The sequence below is a fragment of the Schistocerca americana genome, chromosome 10, assembly GCF_021461395.2.
Source record: "Schistocerca americana isolate TAMUIC-IGC-003095 chromosome 10, iqSchAmer2.1, whole genome shotgun sequence".
Taxonomy (NCBI): domain Eukaryota; kingdom Metazoa; phylum Arthropoda; class Insecta; order Orthoptera; family Acrididae; genus Schistocerca; species Schistocerca americana.
In genome coordinates this window covers 184,389,215-184,408,771 of record NC_060128.1, presented here as the reverse complement: position 1 = coordinate 184,408,771, position 19,557 = coordinate 184,389,215, and the positions used below count along the sequence as shown (strand labels likewise).

At 42.1% G+C, this 19,557-nt stretch overlaps 1 protein-coding gene across 1 annotated transcript in view; it reads left to right on the top strand.

The window, feature by feature from the left end:
* The first annotated feature begins 18,061 nt into the window (after positions 1-18,061).
* The window catches only part of LOC124552539 (platelet endothelial aggregation receptor 1-like), a 187,556-nt gene continuing 186,060 nt past the window's right edge, over positions 18,062-19,557 (top strand). The window contains exon 1 of the mRNA XM_047126857.1: positions 18,062-18,252. Within this exon, the coding sequence (XP_046982813.1) occupies positions 18,152-18,252 (101 nt within the window). The 5' untranslated portion in view covers positions 18,062-18,151. The remainder of the gene's footprint in view (positions 18,253-19,557) is intronic.

Here is a 19,557-nt window from a genome sequence, read left to right as displayed (position 1 = left end):
CGGTAAACACACAGTTTCAGTTCGTCAAACATTTAATTCAGTTTGCCCGGAGACAACACTCCCACATCGCGATACTGTACGAGATTTTATTAACAAATTTCGAAGTACGGTTTCATTGACAGATGCACCGAGAAGTGGCCGTCCTAGCGTTTTGTCTGAGGATAAACTACTCGATATTTCCGATAAAATGTCCACGAGTCCGAACAAGCCAGAAAGAAAACTCGCCCAGGAAATCGATGTTAGTGTCGGAACGGCCCACACAGCTGCAAGGAAAAAATTAGAACTTTTCCCATACAAAGTGATAGTCGTGCAAGAACTGAAAAATACTGATCATGGCAAGAGACTGCATTATTGTCAATGGTTCAAAAATTTCGTTCAACATAATGGAAGGGATATTCTTCATAAAAAGTTTTTTACTCATGAGGCGTGGTTTCATTTATCCGGGTTCATGAACTCGCAAAATTCCCGTATGTGGAGTGCTGTAAATCTATTGTGTATTCATGAGGAACCACTTCACTCTGTGAAAATAGGAGTTTGGATTGCAATTTCTAGACGTCGGATTGCGGGTCCCATATTTTTCAACGAAACAATAAACGCACAACGATACTGCAGTAATATTCTGTACTCATTCATAGGAGAATTTGTGTTAAGTGAAATACTGAACTGTTATTTTCAACAAGATGGTGCAACCGCGCATACAGCTCGCGTTTCAGTGTCACTGCTCGCTGTTGTTTTTGGTGATCACGTAATTTCACAGGGACTTTGGCCTCCACGATCGCCTGACCTAACACTGCATGACTTTTTCTTTTGGAGTGCAGCGAAAGCAACTGTCTGCAAAAGCCGTCCAAAATCCATCGATGAATTGAAAACTGCAATATCCACTTTCACTGCTACTGTTACAGAGGAGCCGGCGCTACAGTCTGGAACCGCGTAACCGCTACGGTCGCAGGTTCGAATCCTGCCTTGGGCATGGATGTGTGTGATGTCCTTAGGTTAGTTAGGTTTAAGTAGTTCTAAGTTCTAGGGGACTGATGACCTTAGAAGTTAAGTCCCATAGTGCTCAGAGCACTACGGAAGAAATGTTACAGGTTGTGTTTGGAAATATGATTAGACGAATTGACTTGTGTATTCAACAGCAGGGGGGACACTTTCAACATTTAATGTGAAAATTTGTAAGTAAAAATGAATATTCAATAAATTAATAGCTTGTATTTCACTGAGTTTCATTTTGGTATATTCACTGGGGCATACGGCACGCGTGGCTAACAATCATACGGCACTGCGCAGAGACTTTTTGAATACCCCGTGTAAAACAGGTACAATTGTGGTTCTGTTCCTTAAACGATGAATTCTATGCGCCTGTTCTTGCTGGAAAATTGGTTAATTACATGGTCAATAGGACAATCAATGTCAGGGCGAGTGTTCAACAGAGCTAAGCCATTAAAGCGATCCTCCTTCATTGTCGACGTCAGCCATGTCTTTGTACTGTAGCAACAGATGCAGGTAGTCAAGCAAATATTCTGTACAGCGTGTTCAAAGTAGAATAGTCAGATCTACGACAAACAGACAACGCTTTCATAACGCTGACGCGCGTGCTACATAGGAAAGTACGACTAGTCGATAACTCGATTTAGTCGAATGACGAAAGGAACGAACGAATAGCGTGCGTGACGGTTGGCAATGCGCTCCGCCCCGCAACGGCATTTTCTTAAATGAGGCGGAAGGCCCAAACAATATAAGATTTAACAAGTAAGGAATTTAAATTTTAAGATGGCTGAAGGCACATGATTTGAAAACACAACTACAATAAATTTTCAAAAGGCAGAAGGCCCAAAGCTTTATCCAGAAAAAATATTTTAAATGAGGCTGAAGGTCCAAACAATGTAAGACTTAGCAAGTAAGGAATTTAAATTTTAATATGGCTGAAGGCCCATGATTGAAAAACACAACTACAATAAATTTTGAAAAAGCAGAAGGTCGAAAGCTTAATCCAAAAAAAATTTTTTAATGAGGCTGAAGGCCCAAACAATGCAAGGCTTGACAAGTAAAGAACTTTCAATTTTAAAACGGCAGAAGGACCATTATTTAAAACCCAACTAAAAGCATAAAAATTCAAACCATAGCCTATTATCCATCAAAATACACAATCAAACACCAATAAGAAAAGGCAGTACAGCCAGTGGCGGACAGAAGTTTCCAGGGGTCGGTCTGCATTTGAAGTATTAACGTTCTCTAAGGGAAGACAGGTAGTCGGCCCAACTATATCTGATCCACAGGCAACCCAACCAAGAGACACTCAACGGACCCACCGACAAGACGACTTGCTTTGCACCCGACCAGTACACACAAGGAACTCCAAAGCCGAAGCGTGAAAGGCGTAGCCGCCCACAACCAAGTATGCATAAGCTGCCAAAACTACACACACGTGTTGGACAGCGACAACACGGTGGGGAAAGGACACTGCCTGAATTTCACGTCAGCGGCCAGTGCAGGGCAGGTAACCTGAACGCTAACGGCCACAAGACAGAAAATTCCGCTGGTGCACTGGACTTCAAATAACCAGAATACAGTTAAACCCCACCAGATGGTGGCCAAACTTTCGCCAACTCGAACACTCGCTGTTGCTCACGGGAATACCCTCCAACAGCCAACCATGAAAACCGACGGCACAATGTGAACAGACTGGCTTCGGTAATTAAATCACCACTCAACTTTGATGTCCTGGGTCGGTGAGCCAGGAATGTTGTAGCAATCGGAACATCTCCCACACACTCCGACACTGCGTAGAGACCGCCAGCGGGCCCGGCCCACTGCGCCGCGCGGACATTTCCTGGCCGGAAACTATAAGCACCAGGTGCGAATACCGATACACGCCGCTGCTGCCACATGTAGAAAGAGGAAGAACCACGGCATAACCGCAATAACCGCGGGAAACCAAACGGAGAGTAACAGTCAAAGTTGAAACCAGGGCATAAGCCCAGGCCAGCGCGGCTCACAGGCTGTTTTCGTAAGAGTGTGCAAAACTTTAGCTGGGAACAGAGGATGCTCCACAGAATAATTCGAGGTAGGGAACCTGGGGTCGCAGGAGCCAGCTTAAGGACATAATAGGAAAAAAATGACATAGTGTGTACTTTTTTATTTACATTAGTTACAGTTGTAAGTAAGCTGTTCAGGTTTTTATGTTGGTAACGCCACGTAGCGCTCTATATGAGAATCACTGACTGTGCGGTGTGAAGTCTGTGGTTGGTTTGCATTGTTGGAGTATATGCTATTGTAGTGTTGGGCAGTTGGTTGTTAACAGCGCGTAGCGTTGCGCAGTTGGAGGTGAGCCGCCAGCAGTGGTGGATGTGGGGAGAGAGATGGCGGAGTTTTGAGAGGGGATGATCTGGATGTATGTCCGTCAGAGACAGTAAATTTGTAAGACCGGATGTGATGAACTGCTATATATATTATGACTTTTGAACACTATTAAGGTAAATAAATTGTTTGTTCTCTATCAAAATCTTTCATTTGCTAACTATGCCTATCAGTAGTTAGTGCCTTCAGTAGTTAGAATCCTTTATTTAGCTGGCAGTAGTGGCGCTCGCTGTATTGCAGTAGTTCGAGTAAGGAAGATTTTTGTGAGGTAAGAATTCATAAAAGGTATAGGTTACTGTTAGTCAGGGCCACTCTTTTGTAGGGATTATTGAAAGATTGCGTTGCGCTAAAAATATTGTGTGTCAGTTTAGTGTTGACGAGAAAAAGTAAAGAGAGAAATGTCTGAGTACGTTCAGTTCTGCTCAGCTGTTTGAAAATCAAATAATGTGAGAGGTTTATCAGCACAGTAATTCATAAAATTTTCTAATGGGACGTTTCAAAGTTAATTGGAAATATGTGTGCGTGTGTGAAATCTTATGGGACTTAACTGCTAAGGTCATCAATCCCTAAGCTTACACACTACTTAACCTAAATTATCCTAAGGACAAACACAAACACCCATGCCTGAGGGAGGACTCGAACCTCCACCGGGACCAGCCGCAAAGTCCATGACTGCAGCGCCTTGGACCGCTCGGCTAATCCCACGCGGCCTCATTGAAAATACCGTCACTGACACAATGAACGTACCATTTGTACCGTGCCTTACAAAATGTGCTTAAACTGAGGCCCATCAACCTCAATGCAAGCATGACTCCGGCGAACAAGATTCTGACAAACCCCGACAAATATTGCTGGTGTGTTTCGAATCACATCAGAGGAAGCTACAATTCTGGCAACTAATTCCATGTCCGTATCCACTGGTGTCTCATACACAAATGACTTTAGGTATCACCAGAGGACATAATCAAAGTGACCTCCCAGCCCATGGAATAAGAACTCCCAATCCAGCGACCAGGACATAAAGCATAGGGATGGTTGCGGACATCCGCACTGAAGTGAGTCAGAGCAGGGCCATGTTGAATCCACATCCTGTCACAAAGAGCCTAGGGTACGTTCTCCAACAGCTCAGGCAGTACTCTTTCCACGAACCTCAAGTATGGGTGACCATTCAGACGGCTGGGTGGAAGACGTGGTCCGATGAGAGAGTCGCAAACAATGTCGGTTCAGATGTTCACAGCGAAACGTACTGGATGGTGTGGCTGTACTGCAGTCCGAGGGTTTTCCTCATCCCGCACATGGCTATCCATACATAACCAAAACGGATGCAGAAAATATCGTTCTTGTGCAACACAGCTAGCTCTTTATTCCCATGAAGTAATGAGTGCTGTCGACAAGGGATCTCAGATCGATTCCATATTCCTAGATTTCCAGAAGGCTTTTGATACCGTTCCACGCAAGCGACTATTAATCACATTGCGTGCATATGGAGTATCGTCTCATTTGTGTGACTGGATTCGTGATTTCCTCTCAGAGAGGTCACAGTTCGTAGTGACAGACGGTAAATCATCGAGTAGAAGAGAAGTGATATCTGGCATTCTGCGAGGTACAGTCATAGACCCTCTGCTGTTCCTGACTGACATAAATGATCTAGGTGATAATCTGAGCAGCCCCCTTAGATTGTTTGCAGATGACGCTGTAGTTTACCGTCTAGTAAAATCATCAGATGATCAATTCCAGTTACAAAATGATCTAGAGAGAATTTCTGTATGGTGCGAAAAGCGGCAATTGGCACTAAACAAATAAAAGTGCGAAGTCATCCACATGGGTACTGAAAGAAATCGGATTAATTTTGGGTATACGATAAATTGCACAAATCTAAGGACTGTCAATTCGACTAAATACCTAGGAATTACAATTACGAGCAACTTATATTGGAAAGACACACATAGATAATATTGTATGGAAGGCGAAACAACGCGCTTTGTTGGCAGAACACTTAGAAGATGCGACAAACCCACTAAAGAGGCAGCCTATATTACACTTGTCTGCTGGAATACTGCTGCGAGGTGTGGGATCCTTACCAAGTAGGTTTGACGGACGACATCGAAGAAGTTCAAAGAAGGGCAGCTCGTTTCGTGTTATCGCGCAGCAGGGGTGAGAGTGTCACTGATATGATACGCGAGTTGGGGTGGCAGTCACTGAAACAAAGGCGGTTTTCTTTGCGGCTAGATCTATTTACGAAATTTCAGTCACCAACTTTCTCTTCCGAATGCGAAAATATTTTGTTGACACCCACCTATGTAGGGAGAAATGATCATCATACTAAAATAAATCAGAGCTCGAACGGAAAGATTTAGGTGTTCCTTTTTCCCACGCGTCATTCGAGAGTGGAATGGTAGAGAAGTAGTATGAATATCGTTCGACAAACTCTCTGCCAGGCACTTAAGTGTGAATTGTAGAGTAACTATGTAGATGTAGTGCACATGTAAGCGCTGAATATTCAGAGCCTCCGTGGGAAGAAGATGGGGCGGTTTACCAACATCGACTTAGGAAAGTACGGTCCCACCACATTGGGGGATGCTTGCACTTCAGTTAATAATGAATATGACTGAGGGTGTACTCTTAACGGTTTTCAGGCATAGCAGCACGGTCACAAAAGTCACCAGACGGACGTCCACGCTGAACCGGTGGAATAGCTCTGGTTGTGTTGTTGGGACAGCACAGGAAGGTGTGGTTGTCCTGCTTTTTCGTATCGCAGTCGATCGCGTACAGGGAATGTCCCCTGATCAATACGATGCAAGTGTTTCTTTGTGGCAGGCGTCGTCGAACGTGGTGTGTTGTGTTAGTGGCTCAAATGGTTCAAATGGCTCTGAGCACTATGGGACTTCACATCTGAGGTCATCAGTCCCCTAGAACGTAGAATTACTTAAACCTAACTAACCTAAGGACATCACACACATCCATGCCCGAGGCAGGATTCAAACCTGCGACCGTAGAGGTCACGCTGTTCCAGACTGAAGCGCCTAGAACCGCTCGGTCACTGTGGCCGGCTGTTGTGTTATGTTGTTGTTGTGGTCTTCAGTCCTGAGACTGGTTTGATGCAGCTCTCCATGCTACTCTATCCCGTGCAAGCTTTTTCATCTCCCAGTACCTACTGCAACCTACATCCTTCTGAATCTGCTTAGTGTATTCATCTCTTGGTCTCCCTCTACGATTTTTACCCTCCACGCTGCCCTCCAATACTAAATTGGTGATCCCTTGATGCCTCAGAACATGTCCTACCAACCGATCCCTTCTTCTGGTCAAGTTGTGCCACAAACTTCTCTTCTCCCCAATCCTATTCAATACTTCCTCATTAGTTATGTGATCTACCCATCTAATCTTCAGCATTCTTCTGTAGCACCACATTTCGAAAGCTTCTGTTCTCTTCTTGTCCAAACTATTTATCGTCCATGTTTCACTTCCATACATGGCTACACTCCATACGAATACTTTCAGAAATGACTTCCTGACACTTAAATCAATACTGGATGTTAACAAATTTCTATTCTTCAGAAACGCTTTCCTTGCCATTGCCAGCCTACATTTTATATCCTCTCTACTTCGACCATCATCAGTTATTTTGCTCCCCAAATAGCAAAACTCCTTTACTACTTTAAGTGCCTCATTTCCTAATCTAATTCCCTCAGCATCACCCGACTTAATTTGACTACATTCCATTATCCTTGTTTTGCTTTTGTTGATGTTCATCTTATATCCTCCTTTCAAGACACTGTCCATTCCATTCAACTGCTCTTCCAAGTCCTTTGCTGTCTCTGACAGAATTACAATGTCATCGGCGAACCTCAAAGTTTTTATTTCTTCTCCATGAATTTTAATACCTACCCCGAATTATTCTTTTGTTTCCTTTACTGCTTGCTCAATATACAGATTGAACAACATCGGGGAGAGGCTACAACCCTGTCTCACTCCCTTCCTAACCACTGCTTCCCTTTCATGTCCCTCGACTCTTATAACTGCCATCTGGTTTCTGTACAAATTGTAAATAGCCTTTCGCTCCCTGTATTTTACCCCTGCCACCTTTAGAATTTGAAAGAGAGTTTTCCAGTCAACATTGTCAAAAGCTTTCTCTAAGTCTACAAATGCTAGAAACGTAGGTTTGCCTTTCCTTAATCTTTCTTCTAAGATAAGTCGTAAGGTCAGTATTGCCTCACGTGTTCCAGTGTTTCTACGGAATCCAAACTGATCTTCCCCGAGGTTGGCTTCTACTAGTTTTTCCATTCGTCTGTAAAGAATTCGTGTTAGTATTTTGCAGCTGTGACTTATTAAGCTGATAGTTCGGTAATTTTCACATCTGTCAACACCTGCTTTCTTCGGGATTGGAATTATTATATTCTTCTTGAAGTCTGAGGGTATTTCGCCTGTTTCATACATCTTGCTCACCAGATGGTAGAGTTTTGTCAGGACTGGCTCTCCCACGGCCGTCAGTAGTTCCAATGGAATATTGTCTACTCCGGGGGCCTTGTTTCGACTCAGGTCTTTCAGTACTCTGTCAAACTCTTCACGCAGTATCGTATCTCCCATTTCATCTTCATCTACATCCTCTTCCATTTCCATAATATTGTCCTCAAGTACATCGCCCTTGTATAGACCCTCTATATACTCCTTCCACCTTTCTGCTTTCCCTTCTTTGCTTAGAACTGGGTTTCCATCTGAGCTCTTGATATTCATACAAGTCGTTCTCTTATCTCCAAAGGTCTCTTTAATTTTCCTGTAGGCGGTATCTATCTTACCCCTAGTGAGATAGGCCTCTACATCCTTACATTTGTCCTCTAGCCATCCCTGTTTAGCCATTTTGCACTTCCTGTCGATCTCATTTTTGAGACGTTTGTATTCGTTTTTGCCTGTTTCACTTACTGCATTTTTATATTTTCTCCTTTCATCAATTAAATTCAATATTTCTTCTGTTACCCAAGGATTTCTACTAGCCCTCGTCTTTTTACCTACTTGATCCTCTGCTGCCTTCACTACTTCATCCCTCAAAGCTACCCATTCTTCTTCTACTGTATTTATTTCCCCCATTCCTGTCAATTGCTCCCTTATGCTCTCCCTGAATCTCTGTACAACCTCTGGTTCTTTCAGTTTATCCAGGTCCCATCTCCTTAAATTCCCACCTTTTTGCAGTTTCTTCAGTTTTAATCTACAGGTCATAACCAATAGATTGTGGTCAGAGTCCACATCTGCCCCTGGAAATGTCTTACAATTTAAAACCTGGTTCCTAAATCTCTGTCTTACCATTACATAATCTATCTGATACCTTCCAGTATCTCCAGGGTTCTTCCATGTATACAACCTTCTTTCATGATTCTTAAACCAAGTGTTAGTTATGATTATGTTGTGCTCTGTGCAAAATTCTACCAGGCGGCTTCCTCTTTCATTTCTGTCCCCCAATCCATATTCACCTACTATGTTTCCTTCTCTCCCTTTTCCTACACTCGAATTCCAGTCACCCATGACTATTAAATTTTCGTCTCCCTTCACAATCTGAATAATTTCTTTTATTTCATCATACATTTCTTCAATTTCTTCGTCATCTGCAGAGCTAGTTGGCATATAAACTTGTACTACTGTAGTAGGTGTGGGCTTCGTATCTATCTTGGCCACAATAATGCGTTCACTATGCTGTTTGTAGTAGCTGACCCGCATTCCTATTTTCCTATTCATTATTAAACCTACTCCTGCATTACCCCTATTTGATTTTGTGTTTATAACCCTGTAGTCACCTGACCAGAAGTCTTGTTCCTCCTGCCACCGAACTTCACTAATTCCCACTATATCTAACTTCAACTGTTGTGTTAGTGTTATCGATTTTCTGGAGCATTTCAAGGTTTCCGAGCGCTGTAGAGTCCAAGACATTCACGATTGATTAACATAATTGTAGTAGTTGAGTCCGTAGCATCAGAGTCTTGTAATCTCAAATTGGCTGGTTCGAATCTCACTAGTAATGATTAGTTTTTTTGTACTTAAATACGGCAATAAATTTACAAATGGAAATTAAACTTTTCAAGCTCCCGTACGTGAGTCGGTAAAAACGGAACCATTACAGATCACTTTGTTCTTCGTTTGTCTGTCTGTCCGACTCTTAGATACACTTTTTCGCAGGAACGGGAGAGGCATCAAGTTGAAATTTATGTCACAATTAAGATCTATAGATCCTTGGGGGAGTACAAATTTGAAGCTTCTAAGTCAACGCAATCAAAAGATAAGGCCATTTATCTCACGTATTTCGATACTCACAAGGACGATCATCAAAACCTGTAGGGTACTCACGTATTTCGATACTCACAAGGACGATCATCAAAACCTGTAGGGTACTTCGACGTTGACTTAGAATAAATTTGGTAGCAAGCAAAAGGCTCCACGGTACAAGTAAAGCAAAAAATCCGAAAATTGTTAATTTGTAATTATATCACAGGAAAAAATATTTTCTTTCTCATTTGTTATCCGCCTGTCTGTCTCTTTGTGATTTTTCTCAGGAACGGGTAGAATTTGAAATCTGTCACATTCTAAGCTGTAAGGTACCCCTGCCGTGTACAACATTTAAGCCCTTAAGTCAATGCACTAAAAACTTACAGCTGTTTATGTCAGATGTTATAATACTCGCAAACTCACTCATCAAAATCTATAGCCCTTTTAGACTCGAATGTTTTCTGCAGGAATAAAATTTACTTTTTGCTGTAAAATTCTTAGGTGATTTTTTTAATGACTAGATACAAGATCTATACAAATGTATGTAGCCGTTTCAGTATATACTTTGTACACTTGGCTTGATTTTACGGAGTGAAATAATTTTTAAATATTCATTGCTGTAATAAAAAAACTGATCATTGAATAACCACCACGAAAAACAATGATAATATCCAGTTGTGCTGTGTAGTTCAACTAACCAACAACTTGCATGATTTCTGGTGGTTACATGCTGCTGCGCACCTGTACATTGGCTTATCGATACTTTATAGTGATGCCCAACAGTTGGGAGAACTTGCGCATAATCGAAAGACTGAACATTCACGGACGCGTACATGAGGTTTCCATTGAGGAAAAATATTTCTGTTGTAGCTGAAAAGCTCCAAAAGGTATTGCACGCAGTTGTAGCCAATGAGTCTGAAAGGTATAGGGTACTTCCAATAGACGTAGAATCATGAAATTTGGGAAGAATCAAGGTTACACAGTACAAATAAGGGGAAAAATGCGAAAATTGTTAATTTGAAATTATTTCGCACGAAAAACACGTTTTTTGGTCATTTGTTATCCGACTGTAATAGACTCCTTTCTCTCAGGAACGGACAGAGACATCAAGCTGAAATTTGTTTCACATACTAAAGCGTACAGTTCCCTCGTGTTAAGACTGTATGTCAAGACAGTCAAAAGATACAGACATTTATGTCACAAATTTTTATAACTTGCCAGTATCGATAGCGATAACAGGAAAAATCCTCGAAAACCTAAGTTGACATGGTGGAGACAGTGTGTAAATAGATTATGAAGTTTGTATGGAAACTTAATCCTTGAACTCTCCTTGCACGCAGCCAAGTTTCCTAAACTAAAAATAGCACTTTTTTAAATACTAATCACTTAAAAAATGTCGACAGAGAGAGGGAGGAGAAGGTTGTGATAGGCAGGCGGGGGGGGGGGGGGGGGGGGGAGGGGTGGAAGAGACAGCGAGAGGGGACGAAGATGAAACGAGAAAGGGAGCCGAAGAAGATGGACAGATGTACATGTACACTACTGGCCATTAAAATTGCTACACCAAGAAGAAATGCAGATGATAAACTGGTACTGTGATTACGTAGGCTTTCCCGGCGTAATAAGTCTTGAAAGTCTCTTCGGGTTTGCTGCCGGATCCTAAAATCAACTTGATATTTCGGCGATCCAACTGGTCGCCATCTTCAGGAAAATGCTGCTTCTGCTGATGAGTCCCGCTGAGAACTGACGCCAGGTTGCAAATCGACGTCCTATATAGGCCACCGTTCAGTAAACGGCACGTGCGCCGCCCATCACGGATTCTGCCTTCCAAGACAGGGAGGTGGCGCCGCCCTTAGTGGAACACTGCTGGCAACGATATATCGCACTCAGGGCCGCACCGAAGAACGTTCAGTTTTGATGCGAGATAATACAGGATTCCACGTCTTGCTAAGAGGAAACCCATTCTCTCTGTTGATTAAATTATCAGCCAACCTAATTTCAATCGCCTCTTTATAGACACTGTTCCAAAAACCGGAAATGTTGGTAACCACAACAGTTTCCTCAAATTTCATTTTGTGTCCCTCATTTAGGCAGTGTCCTGCTACCGCCGATTTTTCCGGCTGTTGTAGCCTCGTGTGACGACGATCTTCCACACACCTGTCATGCACTGTACGAATAGAACGGCCAACGTAAGCTTTCCCACATTGACACGGGATTCTGTACCTTCGTGCTTTGCTAAACAGGACCTTGGCCAACGATGTAGCCAAATCTCCCCTAGTTGACAACGCTTGGAGCGTTATGGTCAAGCACTTCCAACCAGCTCCCGATTTGGACAGAATTTGTCATGATATCACTCAGGAGGACGTCTAATAAATATCAATCAATGCCAAGCCGAATAACTCCTCTCATAAAGGCCAGAGATAGACAAACGCGTTAATGACTTGCTCAAATTGTGAATTTCTTACTGTTGAATCAAATACGCAGTTATTTTCTGAAATTGTACTCATTTCTTTGTCTGTATATGTACATCACATCTACCGATTTGCGTCCCATTCAGGTAATTCGCGGTGTGCGGTCCCCTCCCCCCACCCTTCTTTTATTGTGTGTGTGACAGTGTGACACACATTACAGCTAAAACGGCTACCCGTTCCTGAGATGTTTTTTAACAGTCGGATGGACAGACAAAGAGACCGACGGCTGGACAAGAAAGTGATCCTATAAGGGTTCCTTGTTTTTATTGACAGTATTACACAACCGGAAAAACCTCACAAACAGTCATCATGCAGCCATATTTCAAAATGAATTTGCATGTGAATGCAAAACGACTGGTTCGACATTGTTACGATCTATCGTGCAAACGTTCCGCGAAACACGGAGGTAACCAACTAACTGATAACAACATCCCAAAGAAGGCCGTTTCTGAGAGGTTCGCTTTGTTGTGTTAACATTCTGTGTGTTGTACTCAAGTTAGGAGAGACAATGTAGAACACCTGAAGCTTTAAAATCACCACCCTAACATTTCTTCCAATCCATATGTGGCATATAGCAAACCAGTGCTTAACAGTATTGGTTAAAAACAGTCTTGGTTTCAATTTTAGTTTTTTTATTTTGCAACTGCGCGTTTCGTCTTATTTAGGCATCTTCAGGTTGATCTTAATTTGGTATTTCTTAGAATGATCCTTTAGACAGTGTAGCCAAAGGGCATCGTCTAATACATCAGGCCAACATCGCCTTCGTTAAACTCAGAAAAAAACTTTTCTAGATGGACGCGGGTGGCTCCAAGACCTGCATAACGCGTTCCCGTTCACAGGAGCGAGTAACTTTTCTGTATTTTTAGGATTCTGTGCCTCAGTATCTAAGATCGGAACCATTATACGAACGCTTTGTTGTCAGTCCGCCAGTCTGTCCATTAAAAACCCTTTTTTCTCAGGATCGGGTAGACGTATTAAATTGAAATACATGTCACGTACTGGGGTCTACCGTCTCGTGCAGACGTGAAAATTTTCTAGCTTTTAGGTTACTTTAATCAAATGATATGGCTCTTTATGTCAGATATTTTGATACTCGAAAACTCGATCATCAAAATCTATAGGGCTCTTCCCGTTGCCCTAGACATGAAATTTGGCAAAAAGTAGGATTTCACAGTACAACTAAAGGGAGAAGTCCGAAATTTAACCTGTCATCTCACATGAAAAAAAATTATAATTTTTTTCCGTCAGTCTGTCTGCCCGTTTTTAAGATCCCTTTTTCTATAGGACAGGTTGGCTCATCAAGTTCCAAAGACTTCAAGCCTTTTAAGTCAATGCAGTCAAAAGATTCGGTCATTTATGCCACATATTTTGATACTCGAAAACTCACTCATCAAAACCGATAGGGTTCTTCCCTTTGCCCCAGAATCATGAAATTTGGTAGGAAGTCAGATTTCGCAGTACAAGTAAACGGAGAAATCCGAAATTTAACTTGCCATTATGTCACATGAAAATAAAAAAATGTAATTTTTTTCCGTCAGTTTGTCTGTCCGTTTTTAAGATCCCTTTTTATATGGGGCAGATTGACCTATCAAGTTCCAATTTATGTCTCACACCTAAGTCTAGGGTCTGTTGGCGGTGCAAAGATTTTAAGCCGTTTAAGTCAATGCAGTCAAAAGATTCTGTCATTTATGCCGCATATTTTGATACTCGGAAACTGGATCATCAAAACCTATAGGGTGATTCCCGTTGACCTAGGGATCGTGAAAATGTCCAAGAAATAAGGTTTCACATTTGCAAGTAAAGAAAAAAATCCGAAACTTGTTAAATTGTAATTACATCACGTAGAAAACACCTTTTGCCATTTAAACATTCATTGCATTCGTCGTCCGTCAGAAGCATAACAGACCAACATTATCGCATGCAAACCTAAACAGTAAGTTGTAGTCACGTTTTAGCAAGTAAATAAAAGAGTGTTTTATTAAATCTTTTTTATCTACACATATAAAGTCCCCTGCTCGCTCTTTTTAGTATGTCCGAGCTCCTCTGAGGAGTTGAGGTTTCGACATGGTCTTGGAACTCCCGGAACCGATATCTTGCCAGTATTCATATTGATAACAGGCAAAAAAAAATGCGAGTGTCGATTCCCAGGGTGGGTGAAAGAATAACTCAGAACGTATGATAGGAGCTGACAATTTTGTGCGTTTTGTAGGACAAAAGTTGCATGGGACGATGGCCATAATATGACGTAGGTTTTTTGTTGCTAGGTGGGGTTGCTTCAGAGATAAACTTTTTTTTTTTTTTTGTTTAAACTGGATGCTATAGTTTGGCACTTATTTTCTGATAGCGGCTGTCGATACGAATCCTATGATGTGTAACAGTAAGGTCTTTAAAAGTCAACAAAGGTCACAAAGGCGGCATGAACATCAATTTACAGAAGCAAATAGTGAATATTCGCCGAATGCGGCGTATCCATCTAACGTGCCACTGACATGTTAACACTATTCGACTGTTCCGCAATACAACACTATTAGGAACGGTAAGACTAGTATCGTCGAATCAAGCGGATGTGAATGGTGTATTCCTCCGAAGAACAAGTCGATATGCTTCTCATTTACGGAGCATGCCAATGAAATTCAGTGAGAGCTAGAGACTTATACGCTGAACGGTATCCTAAACGTACTCACCCTACACGTCGTACATTTAAATATATGTATGATAAATTGAGAACAACTGGATCTTTAACGCATCGGAAATATATCCGGCAAAGGAAAGTTACTGACGAGGAAACGGAAGTTGATGCTCTTGCCATTGTCGTTCGAGATCCTTGTGTTAGTTCGCGTCAAATCGCAAGGAAATATGGCATAAGCCAGAGTAGTAATGTTCGTGTTCTGCATCGCCGTAAGTATCATCCTTACCATACCAGTCTCTACCAAGAATTAACAGGTACAAATTGTATGATTCGGATTGAATTCTGCCGACGGGCTCAACTTCAGATTCAGAGGGATGACACATTTCTTAATTTGATTTTATTTACTGACGAGGCTACAGTCACGAACCATGAAAATATTAATTTGCATAACATGCATTGCTGGGCAACTGAAAATCCATGTTGGCTGCGGCAAGTTGCACACCAAAAACCGTGGTCGGTGAATGTATGGTGTGGGATTCTGGAGGACAGAATTGTAGGAACCTATTTCATCTAAGGAAATCTTAATGGTAGGAAGTAGACCATATTCCTGGAAGAAACATTAGGTCTGTTGTTGGAAGAAATACCTTTAGGAACGAGGAACAGAATGTGGTATCAACAACATGGGTGTCCGGCACATTTTTCGCTGATCGCTAGAAATGAGTTGCAGAGAAAATTCCCAAATCGTTGGGTTGGTCGCGGAGGAGATGTGTCGTGGCAGGTTCGTTCGCCAGACTTGACGCCCCTGGATTTTTTTCTTGTGGAGATTCGTAAGAGACATTGTTTATAAAGACGTTCATACTATACCTGAATATATGCGAGAGAAACTTGTCGGAGTTTGTGCTTCGATAAGTGTCGATGTGATAAGGAATACCACTCAATCCATGATAAGAAGATTGCAGCACTGCATTGATACCAATGGTCATGACCTCCAACATCTTCTGTAAATGGACGTTAATGCCACCTTTGTGACCTTCAAAGAATTTACTGTTACACATCATTGTATTCGTCTCGATAGCCGCTCTCAGAAAAGAAGTACCAAACTGTAGCATCCCGTTTAAAAAAACAAAGTTGATCTTTATATCTGTGAAGCGACCTCACCTAGCAACAAAAAACCGTCATATTATGGCCCCCGTTGTCCCATGGAACATTTGTCCCACAAACTTTTCAGCTCCTATCATACTTTCGCAGTTATTTTTGGTGGCAATGGTTAGTGAATCACCCTATATATTTTAACTTTTTTTATTTCCTTTATTTTTTTCAGTCTCGTAACTTTTATATGACGATCAGTTCGGCTTTGGGAGAGGGAAAGGCACCAGATGGGCATTTCTGACGTTTGTCCCCTACTGTCCAATCTATACATCGTAAAAGCAGATTTATGGAAATGAAAGAAAGGTTCAGGAGTGGAATTAAAATTCAAGATGAATGGATATCAAGGGTAGGCTTCGATGATGACATTGCTATCCTCAGTGAAAGTGAAGAAGAATTACGTGGTCTGCTGAATGGAATTAACTGTCTAATCAGTACAGAATATGGACTGAGAGTAAATCGAAGGAAGACGAAAGTAATGAGAAGTAGGATCAGGATTGATGGCCAAGAAGTAGATGAACTTAAGGAATTCTACTATCTAGTTAATAAAATAACCCATGACGGACGGAGCAGGGAGGACATGAAAAGCAGACTAGCACTGGCAAAAGGGTATCTTGGCTAAGAGAAATCTACTATTATCAAACATAAACAATAATTGCAGGAAGAAATCTCTGAAAATGTACGTTTGGAGCAGAGGCTTCCATGGTAGTGAAACACGGACTGTGAGAAAACCGAAACATATGAGAATCGAGGCATTTGAGGTGTGATGCTACAGAAGAATTTTCAAAATTAAGTGGACTGGAATGGTAAGGAATGAGGAGGTTCTACGCAGAATCGGAGAATAAAGGAGTATGTGGAAAACACTGATAAGGAGAAGGGACGGTACGATAGAACATCTGAAATGTCCCCTTACAAAAATTTATGAATTACTGTGCTGGTTAACCCCTTACGTCATTTGATTTTCAAACATCTCAGCAAAACTGAACGTACTCAGAGATTTCTCTCTTTACTTATTCTGATCATCACCAAACTGACACAACATTTTTACCGCAACGCAATCTGACTTTTAATAATCCCTACAAAAGAATGGCCCTGACTAACAATAACCTATACCTTTCACAAATCACTTACCTCACAAAAATCTTCGTTACTCGAACTACTGCAATATAGCGAGCGCCACTACTGCCAGCTAAATAAAAGATTCTAACTACTGAAGGTACTAACTACTGGTAAGCATAGTTAGGAAATGAAAGATTTTGATGGAGAACAAACATTGTATTTACCTTAATAGTGTTCAAAAGTCATAATATATATATATATCAGTTCATGACATCCAGTCTTACAAATTTACTGTCTCCGATGGACATACGTCCAGATCATCTGCTCTCAAAACTCCGTCATCTCTCTCCCCACATCCACCACTGCTGGCGGCTCACCTCCCACTGCACAACGCTACGCGCTGTTAACAGCCAACTGCCCAACACTACAATAGCGACTATTTCAACAATGTCCAGCAGCCACAGACTGCACACAGCACAGCCAGTGATTTTCATACAGAGCGCTACATGGCGTTACCAACATAAAAACCTAAACAGCCTACTTACACATCTGCGGGCCGGTGTGGCCGTGCGGTTCTAGGCGCTTCAGTCTGGAACCGCGTGACCGCTATGGTCGCAGGTTCGAATCCTGCCTCGGGCATGGATGTGTGTGTGATGTCCTTAGGTTAGTTAGGTTTAAGTAGTTCTAAGTTCTAGGGGACTGATGGCCACAAATGTTGACTCCTATGGTGCTCAGAGCCATTTGAACCATTTTTGATAGCACATCTGTTAAAACATTAAGACATCAGGGAATGACTTCCATGGTACTAGTGGTAGTTGTAGAGGGTAAAAATTGGAAAGGAAGACAGTAAATAATTGAGGACGCAGGTTGCAAGTGCTAATCAGAGATGAGGAGTTTGGAAGAGGAGATGAATTCGTGGAGGGCCGCATCTGATGACTCAAAAAAAAAAAAAAAAAAAAACCAATCCTTTCAGAGTTGAGGGTGTTTCGCGTCGCACCAGCTGCATGGATGAGGAAACGTGTGTGGACAGGATACGAGTCTGGCTTCCTGATAGAGCTATCTGCGGCCGCTGCACACAACCCGGAACTTTCATTGCGTCAGTTGTTCCTCTTCGAGGCGCGGACAGCCGTCTTCGCCCAGTGGAATGCGAACCGTCAACGCCGCACGGTTATGTTTCTACACGGCGGAGTGCGACACGGACTGTTAGGCTGCCAGAGTTGAGGAAGGAGGACTCTGGGGAGGCATGGCGCCGTCGCTGCTCGTCTACGTCATCGTCTTCATGGCAGTCAGCACCATGTCTTGTACTCCACAGCGAGGTCAAAACATATGCTACACCACAGCCAAGTAAGTCAATTCAAAGCTCCTAGTTGATACGAGGTATGAAAGGGAAGCAGTGGTTGAGAATGGAGTGAGACAGGGTTATAACTTATCCCCGATGTTATTCAATCTGTATATTGAGCAAGCAGTAAAGGAAACAAAACAAAAATTCGGAGTTGGAATTAAAATCCATGGAGAAGAAATAAAAACTTTGAGGTTCGCCGATGACATTGTAATTCTGTCAGAGACAGCAAAGGACTTGGAAGAGCAGTTGAACGGAATGGACAGTGTCTTGAAAGGAGGGTATAAGATGAACATCAACAAAACCAAAACGAGGATAATGGAATGCAGTCGAATTAAGTCGGGTGATGCTGAGGGAATTAGATTAGGAAATGAGACATTTATAGTAGTAGATCAGTTTTGCTATTTGGGGAGCAAAATAACTGATGATGGTCGAAGTAGAGAGGATATAAAATGTAGACTGGCAATGGCAAGGAAAGCGTTTCTGAAGAAGAAAAATTTGTTAATATCGAGTATAGATTTAAATGTCAGGAAGTCGCTTCTGAAAGTATTTGTGTGGAGTGTAGTCATATATGGAAGTGAAACGTGGATGATAAATGGTTCAAATGGCTCTGAGCACTATGGGACTTAACATCTATGGTCATCAGTCCCCTAGAACCTAGAACTACTTAAACCTAACTAACCTGAGGACAGCACACAACACCGAGTCATCACGAGGCAGAGAAAATCCCTGACCCCGCCGGGAATCGAACCCGGGAACCCGGGGGATGATAAATAGTCTAGACAAAAAGAGAATAGAAGCTTTCGAAATGTGGTGCTACATAAGAATGCTGAAGATTAGATGGGTAGATCACATAACTAATGAGGAGGCATTGAATAGAATTGGGGAGAAGAGGAGATTGTGGCACAACTTGACTAGAAGAAGGGACCGGTTGGTAGGACATGTTCTGAGACATCGAGGGATCACCAATTTAGTATTGGAGGGCAGCGTGGAGGGTAAAAATCGTAGAGGGAGACCAAGAGATGAATGCACTTAACAGATTCAGAAAGATGTGCGAAATCCAAATCGCGCCAACTCGTATGGGATCCTGAGAGCCGACGCATTGACGTGGTTGTAGTATTTCTGAACTACCGAAAAGCATTTCACTCACAGCTGCAACAACGGTTATTATTGTAGTACGATCGTATGTAGTAGCAAAACGAGGAATATAGTCGAATTAAATTGGGTGATGCTCAGGGAATTAGAATAGGAAATGAGACACTTAAAGTAGTAATGGAGTTTTGCTATTTGGGGAGCAAAACAACTGATGA